A 24,291-nucleotide genomic window follows, 5' to 3' on the forward strand; every position below is an offset into this window, starting at 1 on the left:
AACAATCTCATAGAGCTTGGTTTGATAGATTTACAAAGGCCATGGTGAAGTTTGGATACAAACAAAGTCAAGTTAGTCATACACTTTTTATTAAACAGAGGTCTCGAAATAAAGCAACTGCTATGTAGATGATAATTGTGATAGGAATTGACTAAGATGATATTGAAAACTTAGGCAATGTTTGGCTTGTAAATTTGTGATCATTGATTTGGGAAAGCTTAATTTTTTCCTTGGAATAGAGCCTACATATTCAAGAATCACAAATCAGGGTGTAAACTCAAGGAAGCGGGCATGCTAGGGTGTAAACCAGTGGATAATCTCATTGAGCTCAGTCACAAATTAGGGGATTTTTCTAAAGAACTTGAAGCTGATTGAGAAAGGTACCTAATAGTTGTTGGAAAGCTATTCTATCTTTCTTATACTTATCTTAATAGGGTTCATGTAGTTAGTGACTTGGTGTTGTAGTCAATTTATGCAATTACTATGATTAGTCAATTTATGCATGGCACCATGGGAGAAACATAGGGAAGCTGTCTCACATCCCTAGCTATTCCTCTCCCTCTTCAAAATCCCATCATCAATAACCTCAAAGATTGAGAAGTTGCACAGGGATTTTCTTTGGTTTGGGGCAGGGGAAGGGAAGAAAGATCATCTTATCAGACGAGATGTTGTTAGTAGACCAAAGGAGTTGGGAGGTTTGGGTCTTGGGAAGATTTCTCTGAGAAACATTGCTCTCTTAAGGAAATGACTTTGGAGGTTTCCTAGAGAAAGGAGTGGTCTTTGGCATAAGGTTATTGCGAGTATTTATGGGACACATCCTAATGAATGGGACGCCAACATGGTGGTTAGATGGTCACACAGATGTCCTTGGAAGGCTATTGCTCAAGTTTTTCAGGATTTTTCTCCTTTTGTCCGCCTAGTGGTGGGGAATGGGGAGAGAATTCGTTTTTGGGAAGATCATTGGTGGGGTAACCAAGATTTATGCTCTCAATTGGCTGGTCTTTATCGAGTTATGTATGTGAAAAACCTCACTGTCTCAAATGTCCTTGGCAATTTCTTTCCATTGTCTTGAAATTTTAATTTTCGCCGCAATCTCACTGATTCAGAAATTGATCTCCTTCAGAATTTAATGGCTTCCCTTAGTTTAGTGCTTTTCTCTCCTGCTTTGGCAGATTCAAGAGAGTGGTCTTTGTCATCATCATATCTGTTTTCAACGAAATCTTTTATCTTGGCCTTGTCAAAAGTCTCAAATCCTATCTTGTTCCTTCCGGCCAAGTTCTTGTGGAGTTCAAAAGCCCCCTCAAAGGTTAAGGCCCTTGCTTGGTTAGTAGCACATGGGAAGGTAAACACCAATGACAAGTTGCAATTGAGAAGACCTTACAAATCCCTTTGTCCTCAATGGTGCATTTTTTGCAAAGGAAATGGAGAATCGATAGACCACCTTTTTCTTCATTGCCCTGTTACCATTGGACTTTGGCACAAGTTATTCAATCTAGCAAGGTTGACTTGGGTTCCTCCAAGGAGTATTGAGGACATGTTGGTTATTGCTTTTAAAGGCTTGGGGAACTCTTTAAGGGGCAAGACACTTTGGCAAATCGCTTGCCTTACTTTGTTATGGATGGTATGGCAAGAGAGAAACAATAGGATCTTTGAGGATAAGGGAGAACGGAAGAGATGTTATGGGACTTGATTCTGTTCTTTTCCTCTCTTTGGGCCTCGTGTATTGCAGCTTTTAGAGGAGTTCCTCTAAGTGTTTTACAACTCAACTGGACTGCGGTTTGCGCTTCAAAAGTTTGAAAGTGTTGGGTTTTTTCTTTGTTTTTAGTTTTCTTTAGTTGGGTGTTTTCTCTTTTGTTCAGTTTTTGTTTTGTGGGAAGGACCTCTCATCCTTCTTTTGGTTTCTTCTCTTTCTCTTGTATCTCTTCTTTCTCTTGTATCTTTTCCTCTATTAATATATTTTTCTTCGTTTCTGATAAAAATAAATAAATAAATAAATATGCAGCTGATATTTCTCTATATGTTGAAAATACACAGGCTCTAATATGTAGGCTGTAAGTTCTCCTAAAATGGTGGCTAGACTAATTTGATAGTTTTCTACAATAATTCGATAGAGGTGTATATATATCCCTGTTGTAATCGCAATATTTGTGTGAATGAAATTCCAATTTCTCCACACCAACAATGCTTGCATAATATTTAAGAATATTTCTCACCATAAAAAATAAAAAAGATGAATTATTGTACTAGACATCAAGCAATAGTACTTACATCATATGGGCACAACGAGTGATGTAATATTTGGTTTAACAGCTTTCTGGAGTGGGTACCATAGTGCAGTAATGTACCAGTGTAGTGTGGGAATAAAGATGCAGTTAAGGTTTTGTGTGACTAAGGTTAAATTGTTTCTCATTCATTGTTTCTTTAGTGGGAAATTGTAAACATATGAGGCCTGGCAAATCATTTGGGGGCATCAATATACTAACTTATGTTTCCAGAGGTGATCATGTCATATTTGACTTAAAAATAGACATCTATCTCATATCTGCAATGCCTTAAACTCTCGAGACAATTGCTTCTTCACTTTCTTAAAGTGGGAGTAAACCACTTTCTTGTCTATTTATCTTTTGTATACCTGTTTGGAGGCTCCATATTTATTTTTCCATCTCTCTCACCCCCCCTCTCTCTCTCTCTCTCTAAAATTAACCTCAACCCAGAGATGAAGTTTATTTAGACTTATCTAATAATCATGCCTGACTTCCCTGCCTTATATCATTTTTCTGATTTCTTCTATTCATTAAAGCATACCTTTAAAATTTTCTCTTATCTTGGTGGTTTAAATACTTGCAGACGAATGCATTTTATTATGATTTTATATTTCTTATGCTTTTCCATTCATATCTATATGTTTTTCTTGTCTCATTTTATTTCAAACACTGATATGTTACTATGATCATGAAGCCGGACACTATAAGGAACTTGTTGGTGAACCAGATGCTCCTCTGCTTTGGAATCATGTTTGCTTCTCAGGTAACTGAATGTTGTAAATGGCTTGAGCTTTATTTATCTTTAAATTATAAAGATGGGGACCTATGTTTATCTTTGCATTGATGAAGATGGTGGTGTACTGAATGTTGTTAACTTACCCTGAAATTTTATATCACAGGACAATGGTGGGATGATGTCACTTCTTGGCATGCTTGAACAGTGTCTAAAAACTGGAAAAAAGCAACTATGGCATGCAGCCAGTGTCACGAACATATGTGTGGGGTTACTTGCTGGATTAAAGGTGCTAATCTGCTTAATGCATCCTATATGTGGTTTTGGTATGTGTAACTTCAATCCATGATCCCATGCTGTTCTTCAGGCTTTGCTTGCATTACGCTCCCATGGATTAGGATTGGAGATATTAAATTCAGCACAGGCTATCTTTCAGGTATGAATGCTCTTTGTAGGTACTTAGTGTACATTGCCTGATCTAGATTGTCATTATTTATGCCTTTTGGCTTTCTCTAAGGATGTTGCTATTTTAATACAACAGAATATTCTGGCAGAAGGAGACATTTGTGCATCACAACGTAGAGCATCATCAGAAGGTCTTGGTCTTTTAGCTCGTCTTGGAAATGATATGTTTACTGCAAGAATGGTGAGTTTTATACTGATAGTTATTCTGCCATTTTTATAATTTTACACTTAATATCATGATGGGATTAATTTTTCCTTTAAAAGGTCAACTATTCTATATTTGTTAGCTCTGCTAAAGTTCACAAAGCATGTCCCTTTTTTACCATTGTGTATTTAGTTGTGCACACACTATTTTTGTGCATTTGTGCTTGCATTATGAGCTCTCATTTTATCATTGTATATGTGGCTGTCTTCCCCGCTTCCTGTCTACCAATCTACATCCATCTGTGTGTGTGTTCAAATTTTGAGCTTAACTATTTTTTGTGATATACAGACAAGATCGCTACTTGGCGATCTAACTGGAGCAACTGATTCAAACTATGCTGGATCAATTGCTGTTGCGCTTGGTTGTATTCATAGAAGGTAAGACAAAAAGCTTGTCTCTTGTAACTTTATTTTTTTAAGGCAATGAATAAAGTCCCGGGCTACTGCTAGTAGGTCTGGTTAAATCTCTGAATTTATGTTAGTTATTCCTGATTGATGATGTCACTCTGGAGAGATTTGCCAAAAAGTGTTTGCAGGGTTCTGTTTTCTTGGTTTAGTTTCTCTACATACTTTTTCATATTTAGACTCATTCTTTTAATTTTGAAAATATACCTTCAGACAGATATATGTTTTGTTCCTGAAAAAGTAAGATAATCACCCAAAGAATTGCTGAAAGAGATGAGATCCCAAATCATTGTTGTCTTTGAAACTGAAAGCATGAGGATGCTTACTCAAGAAATGATCTTCCAAGGAAGAGTCTAGAAGACCCAATAAACTCCATAATGCTTTGGCTGATCATCGGCATCCCCTGAAAATTAATTGGTCCATAACATCTAGGTTTATATCAAGGCACCAAAGTCTTTATTTCTCCATCAATAGCATAGAGAAGGTGGAATCTATTTGTTTCAGGGTGGTCAGCACTTCAGTGATATAAACTAAAATGCCTTTTGTTGTAAATTAATTTCACTGATGCTGAATAAATGAGATTTCATTTGGATGTATATACAGCTGTTGGTATATTTTAGTAAATTGCATATGCTGTCTCAGCATAATTTTAGGATTCATCACAGCCTACATCACTATAACTAAGAGCAGAATACATACATGGAGAGATGCAAAATTAATAAAAAGTCAATAGGAAATTAATATGCAAAATTTCAACACTCCTCATCAAGCTAGGTTGAAAATGTTTTTTATTCCTAGCTTGCTTAGAATGGTCTGAGATAAAGACCTTGACAATCCTTTGGTATGGATATCAACATGTTGATTCCTTGAAGCAATATAAGGAATACAAACCTCTCCACTTTTTAGCTTTTCGTCAAATAAAGTGTTGGTCAATCTCCAAGTGTTTGGTTCATTCATGATGGACAAAATTATGTGTAATGCTTATAGCAGATTTGTTATTTAGCTTCATAGTACCTACTAACTTTATTCCCAAATTTGAAAGGATGACCTTTATCCAAAGAAGTTCGCCTATGCCTTGAACCATTGAACTAAATACTGCTTTGGCTCTTAATCTAGTCATCACAGATTATTTCTTGCACCTCTATGTGACAAGATGACCTCCAACAAGTGTATGGTACCCTGTAGTGGACCTTTGGTTGGTGATAGTCCCAACCCAATTTGCATTAATCTAAGCTTCCATTTCCAATTTTCCACCTTTTCTACATAAGATGCTATTTCCCCTTGCTAACTTTAAATATTAAAGATTTGATAGGAAGCTTCCATGTATTTTTCCTTTGGTGCATGCATAAATTGGTTGATCACACTAATTGCATAGGCAATATCAGGTCTAAATGAGTGAGATAAATAAGCCTCCCAACAAGTTGTTGATACTTCTCTCGATCAATTTCAAGATCTCCAAAACAATGTCCTAGCTTGTGATTAGGTTCAATGGGACTGTCCATTGGTTTGCATCCTAGCATACCCATTGCCTTCAATAATCAAGGGTGTGTTTTTGTTGAGATAAAAAATACCCCTTTTTGAGTAGGCTATTTCTCTTCCAATAAAATATTTCAACCTTTCCAAGTCTTTGATCTCAAATTCACTTGAAAATATTGTTGCAACTTGTAACTTGTCAATTTCTTCTTGGTCAGTACTGATTACAATGATTTCATCCACATAAACAATTAAAGCAAAAAGTTTACTTGGAGATCTTCGCTTTATGAAGAGTGTATGGTCACCTTGGGTTTGTCTATACCCAAATTTCACAATTACCTTTGTAAATTTGCCAAACCAGGCTCTTAGGGGTTTTTTAAGACCATATAATGACTTCTTGATTCAACAAATTTTCTCTTCAAGCTTGTCAATACAACTTGGATGAACTTCCATGTACACTTCTTTCTTGTAATCTCCATGCAAAAATGCTTTATTGAAATCAAATTGCTGCAAAGTCCAATTCAGATCAGTAGCAAGAGATGTTAAGATTTTGATGCTATTAATTTTTGCCACTGGAGCAAAAGTTTCTTGATAGTTTATCCCATCAGTTTGAGTAAATTCTATAGCCACCAATCTAGCTTTATATCTCTCCAAAGATCCATTGGCCTTATATTTTATTATGAATATCCATTTATAGCTTACAAGCTTCGTTCCTTTAGGCAAATCAACTATCCCCCAAGTTTAATTCTTTTTTAAGGTTCTCATTTCCTCTAACATGGCTTCTTTCCAGTTTGGATTGTTAAGGGCTTTGGTGACAGTTTTAGGAATCTCTATAATGAACAATTAAGACATAAAAGCATGGAAGGTAGGAGACGACCTACGGGAAGACACAAAATTGGAAATTGAATATTGCATACATGTTCTTTTCTCTTTCCTAAGAGAATAGGAAGTAACATATCCGAGTCAATTGAATAAATTAAGGTAGGATTGGTATTACTTGATTCTGGTTCCAATGATTGAGCATGTATCAGATCCATGATTGGGTTTTTCCTCCTTGTGTAGACCTTAAATGGAGATGCACAGCTTTGAATTTCTGATTCTTTTGATGCCAAATTTAATGAGTGAGGAACAATAAGGATGGTAGGCTTATCTATTGGAACAACAGGTTCAATAATGAGGGATTCATGTATGGGAGGCTTGGCTAGAGTGTGAGACTTTGAATTTTCATACTCATTCGGAGACAAAGACTTAGGATTTTCAAATTCATTTGAGGGAAAAGAGTTAATAGTTGAGGTGACACATATTGAGCATCCATATCTTCAACATTTGAATTACCCCCTTGAAGATAGGTATGTGAGAAATATGGTGATTTTCAACAAAATTGGCATCCATGGTAACATAAAACATTTTTGTAGGAGGATGAAAACATTTATACCTTGTTTGTGTTTGTGAAGAAACATGGAATACACATTTGAGAGCTCTATGATCGAGTTTTGATATGTTTTTGCTGTGAATATGAATGAAGGGCTCCTAAACAATTTAGTAGGAGGAAGATTGGAAAAAGTGTATAGGTGAAGGACAAATATGACAAGTGATCCAATGGGAGTTTTGAAAACTAGAACCCTAGAGGGTAGTTGATTAATTAAATGAGTGATTGTCAAAATAGCTTCCCCCTAATAAGCATTTGATACTCTCATTTGGAAAAGCAAAAGTTGTAGCAACTTCTGGGAAATGTCTATTTTTCCCCTTTGAGACCCAATTTTGTTGAGGAGTGTCAATACATGAAGATTGCTCCATAATCCCCTCTTTTTAGCAATAAGAAATCAACTAGTGTTTTCTCTCCTCAATAATCCCCTCTTTCTAGCAATAAGAAATCAACTAATGTTTCCTCTTGATTTTTTCATTATCAGAACGAAGAATATGGATTTCCCCCCCACAATGATTGCAGATCATTTTATGAAAAAAAAGGGAAAAATTTGATTAACTTTGGATTTGTTTTTGAGCAAATACACCCATGTGACCATCATCAATAAATGTGACAAATCAGCTAGCACCAGAAGCATTAGGGATTCTAGATTTTCCCTGAACACCAGTATGAATAAGGTTAAAAGGAACCACGGATTTTTCATTTGTTGATTGGAATGTGGCATGATAATGTTTAGCCATTTCGCAAACTTCACAATGAAAGGATATTTTATTGAAATCAAAGGAAGTAAATATTTTTTGCATAATAGTGAATGAAGGGTGCCCTAGACCGTTGTGCCGTAGTATCATATCCATCTCTTGCAACGCTGATGAACAAAGCATGGCTGCAAAATTGCCATCTCCATTTTCCTTAGCATGTCCAATCATCTTCCATGTTTTGTCTTGTATGACACAATGAGAAGGGAAGAAGGTTAATGAGCAATCTAGATGTTTGGTAAGTTTTGTTATAAACCTAATATTACATATCAATTTAGGAACATTTGAGGCAGATTTCAAGAAAATAGAATCAGTCAAGGGAATCAATCCTTGACCAGAAAATGGGAAATCATTACCATGTGCTGTAGTAACCTTTTTATTTCTTGCACAAGGTGTATAATTTTGAGAAGAAACAAGAAGATCCAATCATATGGTTAGAAGCCCCTGAATCAATCATCCAGGGGTTAGAATAACAATTTGAAAAAACACTCAGGCCTTTAGAAAAAGAGGCTTGAGTGTTGGGCTTTGCTCAAGCCTTTGGAAAAGTTGAGGGCTTTGCTCAACCAAACTCTTGACTGCTTGAGGAACCGTTCTCTCTTTTTGTCTCCATGGCAAGACCCTGGTTCATTTTATGGCTAGATTTTTCTTCCTTTCCACCATTTTTCCCGGAAAAAGAGGACTGTCCCTGAAGCTTTTAGCATGTCTGTTGAGAGTGTCATGGTTTGTTGCAATAGTCGCACCTATGATTGGTTTTTCATTGAATTTCCTCCCTTCTTGTTTTTCTGCTATAGGATTGGTTTTAGGAATAGCCAGGGCTGAATTCTTTTTTTTGATCAGAAACGAAGAGAAATATATTAATAGAAGGAAAGATACATGAGAAAGAAAGAAAAAAGAAACAAAAGAAACCACAAGAAGGATGAGAGGTCCTTCCTACACAATCTGAACAACATAAAAACCCCCAACATTAGCTAAAAACAAAGAGAAACCCCCAAACTCAAACTTTTGAAGCGCAAACCTCACTCCAGTTGAGTTGTAACACATTTAAAGGAACTCCTCTAAAAGCTGCAGAACAAGAAGCCCAAAGAGAGGAATAGAACAAAATCAAATCCCATAACGTCTCTTCCGATCTCCCTTTATCCTCAAAAATCCTATTGTTTCGCTCTTGCCACACTATCCAAACCAATGTGAGGCAAGCAACTTGCCAAAGAGTCTTGCCTCTTAAGGAGTTCCCCAAACCTTTAAAAGCAATAACCAACATGTCCACAAACCTTCTTGGAGGGACCCAGACCAGCCCAACTAGCTTGAACAACTTGTTCCAGAGTCCAATGGTAACAGGACAATGAAGAAAAAGGTGATCAATCGACTCCCCATTTCCTTTGCAAAGAATGCACCATTGAGGACAAAGGGACTTGTAAGGTCTTCTCAACTGCAACTTGTCATTGGTGTTCACCTTCCCATGAGCTACTAACCAAGCGAGGGCCTTAACCTTTGAAGGGGCTTTTGAACTCCACAAAAACTTGGCCGGAAGGAACAAAATAGGATTAGAGACTTTTGACAAGGCCAAGAAAAAAGATTTCACTGAGAACAAGCCTGATGAAGACAAAGACCACACTCTATAATCAGCCAAAGAAGGAGAGAAACGCACTGAACTGAGGGAGGACATTAATCTCTAAAGGAGATCAATTTCTGAGTCGGTAAGATTGCGGCGAAAATTTAAATTCCAAGCCAATGGAAAGAAATTGCCAAGGACATTTGAAACAGTGAGGTTTTTCACAGAAATAACTCTATAAAGATCAGCAAATTGCGAGCACAAAGATTGGTTACCCCACCAAAGATCTTCCCAAAAGCGAATTCTCTCCCCATTGCCCATCACTAGACGAACAAAAGGGGAAAATTCCTGGAAAACTTGAGCAATAGCCTTCCAAGGACATCTGTGTGACCATCTAACCACCATGTTGGCGTCCCATCCATTCGGATGTGTTCCATATATACTCACTATAACCTTATGCCAAAGACCACTCCTTTCTCTAGGGAACCTCCAAAGCCATTTCCCTAAGAGAGCAATATTTCTCAAAGAAATCTTCCCAAAACCCAAACCTCCCAACTCCTTTGGTCTGCTAACAACCTCCCATCTGACAAGATGATCTTTCTTCCCTTCCCCTGCTCCAGACCACAGCAAATTCCTTTGCATCTTCTCAATCTTTGAAGCAATTGAAGCTGGGATTTTAAATAGGGAGAGGAAGTAACTAGGGATGTGAGACAAACACGACTGAGTTAAAGTAATCCTCCCTCCCAAAGACAAATAGGCCTTTTTCCAACCATCCAACCTTCTCGAAATTCTCTCAACCACTGGGTCCCAAAAGCCTATTGTCTTTGGGTTCCCTCCCAAAGGAAGACCTAAATAAGATAAAGGCCACTCAGACACTTTGCAATAAAAAACCGAAGCCAGACTAGACAATAGCTCCTGCCTAGTGTTAATACCAACCATGGTGCTTTTCTCTAAGTTGATTTTTAAACCAGAAACTTGCCCGAAAACCAAAAGGATAATCTTGAGGTTTTGAAGATGTTCCAAAGAGGCTTTAGAGAAAAAGATAGTGTCATCTGCAAACTGTAACAAAGACACTCTTGTCCTATCCCTCCCCACAGAAAAACCCTCAGTAATCCCAGTTTCCTCTGCTCTAAACAACAATCTACTTAGAACATCTGCCACTAAAGTAAAAAGGAAAGGAGAGAGAGGGTCTCCTTGTCTCAAACCTCTAGAAGCCTTAACCCAACCCTTTGCATTCCCATTAACTAGGATTGCAAAACTAGAAGAAGACAAACAGCCCCTTATCCATGATCTCCATTTTTGGCTGAACCCCTTCCTTTGAAGCACATGATCTAAGAAGCCCCAATCCACATGATCATAGGCCTTCTCAAAATCGATTTTGAAAACAATTCCTTCCTCCCCTGACCTTCTTTTCTTATCCACCACTTCATTGGCTATCAACACAGCATCTAGAATGTGTCTCCCTTCAACAAAGGCTCCTTGAGAACCAGATATTGTTTCATGAAGAATTTTGCGTAAACGCCCTGATAAGACCTTAGCAATTATCTTATACAAACTTGTAACCAAGCTAATCGGTTTATAATCTGAGATTTTAAAAGTTTGACTTCTCTTAGGCACCAAAGCAATGAAGGTCGCATTTGTACTTTGGTTTATTACCCCATTGGTGTGGAACTCAATAAACACCCTCATAAGATCCTCTTTTATCACATCCCAACACTCTTGATAAACTGCAATAGTAAAACCATCAGAACCAGGGGCCTTTTCCTTATTTAATTGGAAAACTGCCATGCGAACCTCCTCTTCAGTAAAAGGCTTATCCAGCCAAACTCCACTCACTTTAGAAATAGGGACCCAGTCTATTCCTTCAATCCTCCAAGACTCACCTACTGGTTTGGAATAAAGATTCCCAAAGAAATTAACAATCTCCTCAGAAATAACCTCAATGCTGTTCAAAGTCTCCCCCCTCTCAGAAATCAGAGACTTAATGAACTTCCTACTTCTCCTTCCTGTGGCCACTCTATGAAAGAATTTAGAGTTACAATCCCCTTCTTTAATCCACTTAACCCTAGATTTTTGTCTCCATTGAACCTCTTCCTTTAATAACACATCCTCTAACTCCCTTCTTCTTAAGGTCCTTTCTAACACCAGATCAAGATTCAAATTCCCTTCTTGTTCAATTAGATCAATTCTACCTAAGTCCGTCAGAATGAGCTTTTTTCTCTCTTTTAAATCACCAAAGGCCATTATATTCCACTCTTTCAACTTTGACTTAACAAACTTTAATTTCCTCATAAACTTATGACCTTCCCACCCTTCACCCGTACATTCTTGCCACCAAACTCTAAACTTCTCCTTAAACTCTGGATGGAGCAACCACATATTCTCAAACCTAAAAGGAGTCGGACCCCACTTTAAAGGATTTGTTTCCAAACAAATAGGGCTATGGTCAGAGGTCCATCTAGGAAGCGCCTCTTGAAAACTTTGAGAGAAAAAGGTATCCCACTCAGAAGAAAACAAGAACCTATCCAATCTCTTACAACTAGGATCAACTTGCATATTTGACCATGTAAAAGCCGCATTCCTTAGAGGGGGTCAAGCAAGCCACTCTCCCTTATAAACTCATCAAAACACCTCATGTTGAAAGTTAATCTGGTCCCACCCAATTTCTCAGATATCCTCCTAATAACATTAAAATCCCCTCTTACACACCACCTTGGGGATGTTAGACCATATAGGTCTTGAAGCTCCAACCAAAAGTCCTTCCTCCACAACGGATTAATCGGGCCATACACTGAAGTTAACCAAAAAGATCCTTCCTCACCAGAGTTAAACTTCACAGTTACAGAAAAGGATCCTAACACCTTCTCTGTACACTCAAACTTACTAGAATCCCACAAAATCACAATTCCCCCTGAGGCCCCGCAGGCTGGAAGAGCAGCCCACTCCAAACTCTTGCCTTTCCAAACACTGCTCATAAACCTCCTGTCCCAAGTTTCCCTCTTTGTTTCCTGAAGCATCACAATATCTGGATTGTGAGTACTTAAAAACCTTCTGACAGTCCTCATTTTCTTCTTGGATCCTAATCCTCTTGTATTCCAGCTTAAAATCTTCATATAAACCAAAAATAACCCAGTACAACCAGCATCCAAACCTAATCCTCTCCTCGGTTTCCAGAAGCATTTCTCCTTTTCCTTCTGGAATAAACCTTGTCCGCAAAAGAGTTACTCTGGTTTTCTTCTTCCACACCTTTTCCATTTTCTCTGACAATTCTGATCCTCAAACTCTCCAAAACCGACTGAACCTTGACCATATTTCGAGGCGTGAGTCCCTCAACCTGAAAACCTTCCAAAGGGAGGATGGGAGGTTCTGGGTTTGGGGACGGAGCCTTCCCTGAGACACAAAGCTTCTCTGGGCTACTTAGAGCATCCTTAGATAAAGGACAGTCTTCAGAATTTCGGTTAGAGGTTTCTAGAGGAAACTCCACTCCTTCAGAACGGGACACGCCAACATGACTACTGGGTTCAACAACAGCAAATTTCGGAAAGGGACTACGCTGAGAGACAAGGCTTGATTCCAAAGGAATCGGAGAAAAAGCCTGACCTCGAGAAGGAAGAACCGAAGAAACAGAGGATTCGGAAAGAATATTTGGATTAAAAGCCCCAACCAAAGGAAGACCCTTCTCAGAGAAAGCTAAGGAAGGAGGACGTACCTTTTTTACCCAGTTGCAAGGCGAGATCCCTTCGTCTCCCTCTGTCCCCCCGGTGAAGTGTCGGGATTTTTCTGAAACAGGAGAAAGGGCGCCCTTCTTGAATACTGATCTACCCCAAATAAAGCCTCGATTTGCTTCCGGTGCGCCATCCCCATCTAGGTTGCTCTTTGGGGCAAAAGACGTCACCTTTAGGCTCGGCGGCCAACTCCTCGTCTTACGTCATGCAGTAACTGATTTGCCTTTTAGCTTTGCTGACTCTTGAGAATGTGTTTTCGGCAACACCTCCTTTGCAGAGGTTCCTGATCGTTGAAGCTTTGAAGACGAAGGCGTTGCTGGGCCATCGTTAGAAGACCCTGCTTCAGTTTCGTGGACTGGACCCGCACCCGCAAAAGGCCCAATGTTCTTCTCCTCAAAATGGGCCCTAGCAAAACTGCCTTTAAAAACGGCTTTTGGACTTGTTGGCCCGTCAACACTTCCCGCCGTTGGGCCCAAACAGTTCTTCCCCCTTCCTTTCTCCACTTTAGTAGCTGAATTTGAAGCTGAAGACTGAGCACGAAAGCGATGACGAGGCCTCCATCTGTGGTACTCATTATCCCTAGCAGTAGCTCGTAGCCCTTCAACGTTCTTTGGCCTCTGGTAGACGCAACCTTCCGCTGACGTAACTTCGTCCTTGCTGCGATTTGACTCTGGCCTGAGAAGAGCGTCTTCTTCAGCTTCTCTGATGACGGAAACTGCAATCGTAATGACCAGGCTCCATCTTCCACCTGTAGCAACGCTGGTAGCACGACATTTGGATTCATCTCCACCCACATCTTTACCTTCGACAAGTCTACGAGCTTCAAAGTTTCCTTTGCCACCTTCGTTACCCTCCCCCATTTCTGCAGAATGTACCTCAACTGTATCTCATCCCATAGATGGAAAGGAAGGCCTCTCAGTTCTAACCAGCCCCTTCTAAACTTTCCACCAACAACCGAGTTTCTTTTGGCGACCATCTCCTCAACGCAACAACCCCTCTTCTCACTGTTAAACTCCCTTGGTCTTGAAACCACATAGCTCTCCTTGCAGAATCCACAAAAAAACATCCCTTGTATTCGGAAATGGGAGTTACCGACACCATCCCTTTCGTGCCCATCATCCTCGCAATACCTTTCCCTACATCAAACCAATCAAGTATTTTTCCTTTACTCTCACAAATTACAGCTCTTGCCTATTTTCCAACTGGCACCGAAGCTCGGTTTCTATGTCCTTCCTCTGCAACCACATCTGCATAGGACCGTCCTTCTCTGTACATTCCTTTGCTCACCTGAGACTCATTATCTTTCTCCTTCGAGGCTCTTACAGCCTGATCAGACACATCTTGGACTCTAGAAATCGCCTTCCTAAGGGTTTCCCACCCATTGCCTTTAACACCCTCAGGAACAATTAGCACTAGAGGTTTTCTTTTTGCAACAATTTCTGTGATTTTCATAAATCTCCCTCTACCATTGATGCAAATCTCCATCAAATGCGTCCTCGTTTTGCCCCTCATCTTCCGAGTAAAACCCCTGGAAGCCTCCAACTCCACAGCTTTCTTCAAATGTTCCACCAACCAATCCATCTCCTCCTCACCAAAGCCTAATGAAACAGCATAACCTCGGCTTCTCTCTGTTATTGAAATCCACATTCCCCCATTGATGCCTTCAAACTTAACCTGAAAAGCCTTTCTTTCCACGTCAAATCTTTCCATTACCAGGCCTCTCTTATATTCCTTCAAAGATTCTTCTGGTTCACTCCCATTGCACATGCATGCTTCTGGGTTGGGAGAAAAACCAGGCGAGATTCATAACCAAAAGCTCGACAATAGAGTGTAAAGCAATTTGCCCACTCCCATGGTCTAGTTTGCATTACTTGGATGAAAATAACATGGGTAGGCATGCATTAGATATAGTACTAATTTCAGGAGAAAAAGGCTACAACAGGATGCCCTCTTTTATTTGCTGTGAGTTCTCCATTCCTTACCCTTCGGTGCAATCATGGAGATGCACACCTAACAGACGTACAGGACCCAACCCAGAAGACTTCAACCTCATCAAGATTTTGGTTTGGCGTGCATGTCGTAATCAAAGAAATCTCAGTTTTCTAGAAAAGGTAACCAAACTCCCCTCTCACTTTGATGAATGTGCTTGATCAACTTTAATTTTTTTCAACTTGAAAGTTCTGGCCAGGGCTGAATTCTCCAAGATAGGTTTTTTCATCATCACAATTCTCTGTGCTGCTTCACTTCTCACCATAGAGAAAACTTCATTAAGAGGGTTAATATTTCTTTTCCAAGAATTTGACTCCTTACCTGATCCAATTTTCCATTCATCCCTTCCAAGAATTTGAATATTCATTCCCTTTCCATCATTTTCTGTAATTAGGCTACATTAGTATTGCATTCCATCTCGAAATTCTGATAGTGATCCAATTCCAGCTAAAGACTTTTGATTTTGTTGTAATAGTCTTTCACCCAGGGCGCCCCATACTTCATATCGTGAATCTTAACCTTCAACTCATATATCTGTCTTCATACCGACATTTGAATAGGCGTGGGATACTGCATCCCAACTTTCTTGGGTGGTAAGGAGAAGAAGATTGGTTTTGACTATTTCTGGTCGCATGTAATTTAATAGTCATGACATAATCATTGAATTCTCATGTCCTATGTCTTAAACTGTGAATTAATAGACTTGGGTGGAGGTTGAGTAAGATATTCCATCTTTTCTTGTCCTTTGATGAACAATTTTGCTGATTGGGACCATTAAAGGAAATTTCTGTCATTCAATTTGGTTGAAGTGGTCTGAATATTGGGTTCTTAGAAGAAGGAAAGATTTCTGGGGTTTGATCAGAAGTAGTGATAACTTCAGAGAATTCTGACATTTTCAATAACAAACAAAGAGGTCAGATTTAAGATATAAAGAAGAAAATAATAATACAATTGTAGCAGGTCTATGATGGCTAAGAACAGTGGCATTGAAGGGCTAGATCAAATAGATATTACACCCAGAGAATGTTAAACAACTCTAATACCATGTGTTAAAAAACTGATTTCATTGATACTTATCAAAAAAAAAAAAACTGATTTCATTGATGCTTGTGAAAAGAGAGAAAAGGGAGAATCCCTAATTTTTGTTATTGAAAAACTGTAAATAACACACATTGGACTTGGGTATATATATACATGTTAGTGGGACCCACAATACAATAAGGAAAGAAAAGGAAAAGGAAAAGTAAATAATCTAAATAACTGTACACTATCTAACACTCCCCCTCAAGCTGGAGCATATATGTTATATGCACCAAGCTTGTTACAAATGTATTTAATTCTAAGACTTCTGAGAGATTTAGTAAAAATATCTGCTAGTTGACCATTTGAATTGACAAAACTAGTCGCCACATATCCTGATGCGATCTTCTCTCTAATGAAGTGACAATCAACTTCAATGTGTTTGGTCCTTTCATGGAAGACTGGATTGGATGCAATATGCAAAGCGGCTTGGTTGTCACAGATGAACTTCATCTGTTCATCCTTTCCAAATATCAACTCCCAAAGAAGATGTTTCAGCTATATGAGTTCACATGTTGCCAGAGCCATAGCTCGATACTCGACTTCAGCACTAGATCTGGCCATTACATCTTGTTTCTTGCTCTTCCAGGATATTAGGTTATCTCCAATAAAAACACAATACCCGGAAGTGGAACGTCTATTTGTGGGTGAGCCAGCCTAATCTGCATCTGTGTAACCAACAACCTGGGTGTGACCTCTGTTCTCGTACAACACACCTTGGCCTGGTGTGCTTTTGATATATCGAAGAATGCGGATTACAGCATCCCAATGGCTCTCACATGGTGACTGTAGGAATTGACTAACAACATTTACAGGAAAAGAAATGTCTGGACGAGTAATGGTGAGGTAGTTCAGTTTACCTACAAGTCGCCGATATCTCCTAGGATTTCTTAAAGGCTCCCCCTGTCCTGGTATAAGTTTGACATTTGGATCCATAGAAGTGTCTACCGGTTTACAGTCTAACATACCGGTTTCTTCCAAGATGTCTAAAGCATACTTCCTTTGGGAAAGAACCACACCGGAATTGGATTGAGCTATCTCAATCCCTAAGAAATACTTGAGTTTTCCCAAGTCTTTAGTCTAAAAATGGGTGAAAAGGTGTTGCTTTAGTTTCTAAATACCATTTTGATCACTGTCTGTAATGACGATGTCGTCCACATAAACTACCAGATAAATACACTGCCCCGAAGAGTTATGATGATAGAAAACGGAATGGTCTGCTGTACTGCGGAACATGCCAAACTCCTGAACAACATAACTAAAATGGCTAAACCATGCTCGAAGAGATTGTTTCAAGCCATATAGAGAACGGCGTAACCTGCACACTAAACCAGACTCCCCCTGAGCAACAAAACCAGGTGGTTGCTCCATATAAACTTCTTCAACAAGATCCCTATGAAGGAAAGCATTTTTAATATCTAACTTATAAAGAGGCCAAGAACGCATAGCAGCCATGGAGAGCAATAGACGAACAGAAGCTATCTTGGCAACAGGAGAGAAAGTGTCACCATAATCAGAACCATAAACCTGAGTATAGCCTTTAACAACTAAGCGGGCCTTAAGGCGATCAACCTGACCATCAGGGCCAACCTTAACTGTGTAGTGTCAAAATATTGTGTGAATGACCGAATGCCTTGACCTTGAGTTTTGTATATTATATATAGACTTTACAAGGATGCTTTACATGGAAAGCAAATAAAAGCAAATAAATTCCAGCATGATTCTAGCCCTATACATGTAAACTATAATCTGTCAAATAATATAAGCTAACTGTACAGAATAATAAATGGAGAAATAAGGAAACAATTGTGGGCTAAAATAAGGAAAGAAGGGTGGGCTAAATTAAGGAAAGAAGTGTGGACAGCAAGTGTGGGCTAAATAAGGAAGGAAGTGTGGACAGCAAAGCTGTCCTTTGACATGTAGACCCAACGACAACCAACTGTAGATTTACCAGAGGGTGAAACAACAAGATCCCAAGTGCTATTGGAGTGTAAAGCAACCATTTCATCTATCATTGCCTGTCGCCAGCCTGAATGGGAAAAAGCCTTAGGGGTGCTCTTGGGAAGAGAAACAGAAGATATAACAGAAACAAATGCAGAATAGGGTGAAGATAATCGATGGTAACTCAAAAAATTGTAAATGGGATGAGGATTACGAGTAGATTGATTACCTTTCCGAAGAGCAATGGGTAAGTCAGCAGAAGGAGGCAGAGCCGGGGCAAGAGAAGCCGAAGGGATAGGAAGTGAGTCAGCAGGTACCTCGGCCAAAGAAGGAGGAACAACGACACGATGACGACGATGATAAACCTGAAGTGGGCGAGAAGGCACTGCATCAGGTGGGGAGATAATGGGAAGGGGTAAGACTTCAGAAACAGGAAGAGACTCAGAGGTGGAGAAGAACGGTGAGTCCTAAAAGAAAGTGACATCACAAAGAGGAAGTAGCGATGAGTCTCAGAGGAATAACAACGATAACCCTTTTGAAGTCTGGAATATCCCAAGAAGATGCATTTTGTGGCTCTGGCAGAAAGTTTGTCCTGTCCAGGAGTGAGAATATGACCAAAGCAAGTACAACAAAAAACACGAGGAGGAAGGAAATAAAGTGGTTGGTCAGGGAAAAGAAGGGAATAAGGAATCTGATTGTGTAATACAGATGAGGGCATACGATTAATCAAATAACATGCTGTAAGAATAGCGTCCCCCCAAAAACGAAAAGGAACATGACTATGGAGAGGGAGAGTACGAGCTGTCTCAACAAGATGTCGATTCTTACGTTCAGCTACCCCATTTTGTTGAGGAGTATGAGCCCAAGAAGACTGATGAATGATGCCATGTTGGGACATAAATAAAGTAAATGGTGTAGAAAAATATTCCCTGGCATTGTCACTGCGAAACACACGAATAGAAATATTAAATTAGGTTTGAATTTCAGCATAAAATTTCTGGAAAATAGAGAATAACTCAGCTCGATTTTTCATTAAAAATAACCAAGTACATCGAGAATAATCATCAATGAAAGTGACAAAATAATGAAATCTTAAAGTAGACGCGGTCCGACAAGGACCCCAAACATCAGTGTGGACAAGTTCAAAAGGAGACTTTGCCCGAGATTATTCTAACGCTTTGGGAATGAGACATGAGTATGTTTCCCAAGTTGACAGGACTCACACACAAGTGACGACAAAGATGAAAAGCGAGGGACCATTTTCTGGAACTTGGATTGACTAAGGTGGCCCAGGTGATTGTGGATGAGGAGGGGAGCATCAGTGGAAATGCAAACTGTAGGAGTTGAAGGCGAGGTGAGGTGATAGAGGCCTTGAGACTCACGTCCTATGCCAATCATCTTCCCCGTACTCCTATCTTGCAAGGTCACAAATTTATCAGAGAAAGTGATAGAACAGTTAAGAGTGCGAGTTATTTTGTTGATGGAAATAAGATTAAAAGGACACTTAGGGCATAAAGGACAGAATGGAGAGGTAGGGAAGGGAGAGGATGAGCAAAACCAAAACCTTTAGCCATAGTTTGGGAACCATTAGCTAAAGTAACAGTAGGTAAGGCAGAGGTAGTAGTAATAGAAGAAAAAAAATCCTTATTACCAGATATGTGATCAGAAGTGCTAGAATCTAGAATTCAAGGTCCAAGAGAAGATGTGTGGGTAAGACAAGTAGAAGCATTACCAGTCTGGGCAATAGAAGCAACAGAAGCTGACTTGGTGACTTGATAGCGGAGATAGTCATCAGACTCACTGTCAGTGAGGGAAATACCGTGAGATGTGGAGGAACTGGGAGACTGAGGTGACTGAGGATCAGATGACTGGGACACTTGGGCAGTGCGGGGAGGCCGCCCATGTAACTGATAACACCAATCACGAGTGTGGCGAAGCTTATTGTAATAGGTGCAATGAGGACGTTGGCCTCTACCTCGGTTACCACTGCGTCCTCCTCGAGAGTTAGTTTGAGAAACTAATATAGAAGAATCTGAAGTGTTATCAGATGGCAAAGTCTAAGTGGAGGAGATATGGAGGAGGTGAGCAAACACATCATCCAAGGATGGAACGGAGGAACTGCCAAGAATCTGATTGCGGACGGTCTCGAGATCTAGATGGAGGCCAATAAGCGTAAGAACCATGAAGAACTTGTCAATCTGTGTTCGTTGATCCCCAACATCAATAGTAAGAGGCATCACGGTCAAGAATTCCTCCTTAAGAGAGGCAATCTGGCCAATATAAGTAGATAAATCCATGTCTTGTTGTCTGACATTGACAATAGAAGAAGCCACCTTATAAAGACGTTGGATATCATTCGTGTATAGCCATTTCGCTTGATTCCAAAATTTAAAGCATGTTTTGTAGGCCCAAAGATGAAGCAGAATCTTAGGATCAACTGATTGCCATAACACACTACATAACTGTGCATCTATCTTCCTCCATTGTACTCTATCAACCTCAGGGATATCCGCCTTTTGCGTAACAAGGTGATCCTCATAACCTTGACCCATAAACCAAAGCTCCATAGAGGCAGACAGGACAAATAATTTTCACTGCTAACCAATTTCTCCGAAGTAATCATAGGAGATCTAGATATGACAGAGGAAAAAGTGAAACTTTTAGTAGCCATATTTACTTATCTGGAGAACGAAATATGTTTGGATCAAAGAGAACCCTAATATGGCTTTAGATCACGGTTGAAAGAAGAAAAACCGAGGATCCGCGGCTGTGAGAGACCAAATAGTAAAGAAAAGCAAATGTGGCACTACTGGAAGGGTAGAAGAACACTTCCTAAGATACGTGCAGGGCTCGGGGTGGAGAGGAAGTCACCGGAGGTTGCCGGAAAGGCTGTTTAGAGGGCCAACGGAGACAAAAAACTCCAAAAAAGGCACTTTCAGGGCTCGGATGGCACAAACACAGATGGAGAGTGGCTAGACAGCGTTAGGCGAGGCTGGAGGTGGAAGCGCATGGCCGGAAAGTGCTCCACGTGCCCTCACGCGCCGGCGTGTGAGATTCAGGCTGTCGAAGAAGAAACGCGCGTGGCCGGCGTGTGGCTGAGAGTCTCCCTCCGGTGCTTTGAGAAAACTTGAAGATCTCCTCCTTGCGCACCTGATGGTATGGTCGGTGCCGGAAAAGGACTTCGCCGGAAAAGTCGTCGGCGGTGAAGGTTTTTTGATGGCGATACGATTGATCGGAAAACTTTAGGAGATGAGAAGGGTGACCGGAATGAAACACGGTCATTGGAAGATTTCCCAGAATGGATTCACGGATAAACCAGAAGTAATTAGGGTTTTTTTTTCTTCCTAGGCTCTGATACCATGTGAAAAGAGAGAAAAGGGAGAATCCCTAATTTTTTGTATTGAAAAACTATAAATAATACACATTGGACTTGGGTATATATATACATGTTAGTGGAACCCACAATACAATAAGGAAAGAAAAGGAAAAGGAAAAGTAAATAACCTAAATAACTGTACACTATCTAACAATGCTGAACAATTGATATTACACTGGGATGTATACACAACTATTAGTATATTCTAGGAAATTTCATTTGCAGTTTAGACATAATTCTAGGGTCAATGACAGCCTATGTCAGTATAACTAAGGGCAGAATACATACAAGGAAAGATACAATACTGGTACAAAGTCGTAGGAAATTAATATGGCAGAATTTCAACACTTTTATTGGAGTAAAATTCCAAATTCATGCTTTATGAAAAAGAATACCCTTGTTTGGAAGGTTAGGAAAATAACTGATTTCTGTTCCACCCGTAAGTCCTTCATTTTGGTTCAGAATTATGGGACACCATGAATAAGCCAAACCTCCAAATCAACAAGGATAGAATAAACTAAAGTACAAGGGTCTACACAAATAAACATACCCAAAAAACACTCAATAGACAACCCCAATCCATACAACCCAACTGCACTACATTCAAGGGGGAGAGACCTCAACAAAGGCCTCTAAAGTATAGGCTTCTTGCATGACCAAGCTGTCTGCTACCTGATTTGTTAACCTAGACATCTGACCAAAGAAGCATTCTCAATCTTTTTAAAGATTGATAATCTTGTGAGGGGTCTAAGAATCCATCTTGAGAACCCTCTCTTTACATGAGGCTTCTTGCATGACCAAGCTGTCTGCTACCTGATTTGTTAACCTAGACATCTGACCAAAGAAGCATTCTCAATCTTTTTAAAGATTGATAATCTTGTGAGGGGTCCAAGAATTCATCTTGTGAACCCTCTCTTTACATGAGTCTGGGATAATCATGGTGGATTTACTCTCCACCTAAAGTTATTAACATGCAATGAGAGCACTTCAATAAAAAACCTTGTAATAAAGCATGTCTCTGCCTTATTGGCCAAATTGCAACCAGTAGTTTGCAAAATGACTCTTACCACCCAGTCTCTATGATCATTACAGGACTCCACACTTACATTGGTCCCCAACTTTGAGGCAATCAGAAAGGGGAAATGCCCACCTAATGCTAATTCTTGCATGCTTCCTATGGCCATTACTTACTCCTTTCTAGACCAACATAATCATTTAGGTGGGAGCACTTAAAAACTTCTCGTGATGAACCTCCAGAGAGAGGTCAGATAATGAGTGGAATCCTGCAAGACAGCCAAGTCCTCCACAGATCTTCAAAGATCCTGAAATTCCTCCTTATATTCTAAATCATGGAACAAATGGCAAGCATAGGCTCCTGTGACAGCACTTGCACCCTGGGTTTCCTCCCAAAGCTTTGGAATGCTATAACCATCTTATCTCTGGTTTTTCATGCAGTAGCCCAAGTGATGTCTGCCAACCTTAAAAAACTCTTGTCACAAATCGAAAGCCAATGGTCAGTGTGGAAGGAGGTGGCTGCCTCCTTACTTACAACAAGACTAAACCCTATTTCCAAAATGGAGCTTTCGCTGCCCCATTTTACTAAAGGATATTCAAAGCCTTCATGGCACAACACTGACTCCTCACAATGCCCGGAATGCTATAAGTATCATATGTCCAATGTTTCATGGAGTAAGTCAAGTGTTATCTGCCAATTCAAACAACCTCTGCCCACCCAAAGCCACCTGACTATCTAGAAAGAGGTGATTAGCTGTCTCCTTATTGTCTCAACATGCCAAAACCCTATTTCAAAAAGGAAGCATTTCTTGTTTCCTTCTACTAAGTATATTGAAAGCCCTCCTTCACCTATTCCCTGGGGAAGTGTCCTATTATTTTGCACTATCTTTCTTCCAAATCAATTGGGACAGGACATAGAGAAAGGAATAAGTTTGAAGATTCTTTTCAATGTATCATTACCATCCTTTGATAGGAGATTACTTCTTTGGGTAGCATGGTTCATTTTAACCCCCTCTTTCTCTCTTTCTCTCTCTCTCTCTCTCTCTATATATATATATATAGCCCAGTTGGTCAAGGCGAACACTATGACGTGTGATCCCAGTAAGTGGCACATGGTCCTGGGTTCGAATCCTTTTACTAATGATATCCTAAATTTACCCGGTGCTGCTTGTTGCAGGGTGGTCAGAGGTTTGGGTCTCCATGGAGAGTCCTAAGGGCTTGTCCATAGAAGGCTCCTTGGTTATTGGGAAGTGTGATCCCAGTAAGTGACACATGATCCTAGGTTCCAATCCTGCTACTGATGATATCTTGAATTTACCCAGTGCTGGTTGTTGCAGGGTGGTAAGAGGTTTGGGTCTCCATGGAGAGTCTTAAGGGCTTGTCCTTAGAAGGTTCCTTGGTTATCAAAATATATATATATATATATAGTCTTTACTTCCATGCCTGTCTGGACTTACACTGAATCCAGTTATGGGAAAATTTCCCACTCAGAGTGGTTAACTTTAGGCCTAGAGACCAGCTTAAAACATCTCAATATTCCCCTCACATAGAGTGGCTGAGCATGCTAAGCATGAAATGTTAAAATATGAAATAAAATTGAAGGTATGAGGTAGTAGGATTGGCGTTACGAGCTGAACAAAACTCAAAAAAGTTACCTATCTTTACAAGCTGACATACCAACACATTTTCCATCCATAAATTGGTAAGTGTGTTATTTTTTTGGGGTTATTGATGCTTGTCATTTCAAATATCCTTCCTTTTATGACAAGCTCAATGCTTGCTTCAATTTCCTAGTTCATAGTGCACATAAAGTGTTTTCTTGTTTGTGCTTCTTGGCATCTATCTAACATCGGTTGTGTGGTAGTTCAACACATTATTGTATGTCAAACATA

The 24,291-nt window shown here is 39.8% G+C and overlaps 1 protein-coding gene across 1 annotated transcript in view; it reads left to right on the plus strand.

Annotated features, from left to right (window-relative positions):
- LOC117930441 (protein SWEETIE) overlaps window positions 1-24,291 on the plus strand; it is a 186,869-nt gene that overhangs the window by 112,014 nt on the left and 50,564 nt on the right. The window contains exons 28-32 of the mRNA XM_034851104.1: window positions 2,959-3,027; window positions 3,164-3,286; window positions 3,365-3,433; window positions 3,539-3,643; window positions 3,956-4,044. Of these exons, the coding sequence (XP_034706995.1) occupies window positions 2,959-3,027; window positions 3,164-3,286; window positions 3,365-3,433; window positions 3,539-3,643; window positions 3,956-4,044 (455 nt within the window). The remainder of the gene's footprint in view (window positions 1-2,958; window positions 3,028-3,163; window positions 3,287-3,364; window positions 3,434-3,538; window positions 3,644-3,955; window positions 4,045-24,291) is intronic.

Source organism: Vitis riparia, chromosome 14 (assembly GCF_004353265.1).
Source record: "Vitis riparia cultivar Riparia Gloire de Montpellier isolate 1030 chromosome 14, EGFV_Vit.rip_1.0, whole genome shotgun sequence".
Lineage (NCBI taxonomy): Eukaryota > Viridiplantae > Streptophyta > Magnoliopsida > Vitales > Vitaceae > Vitis > Vitis riparia.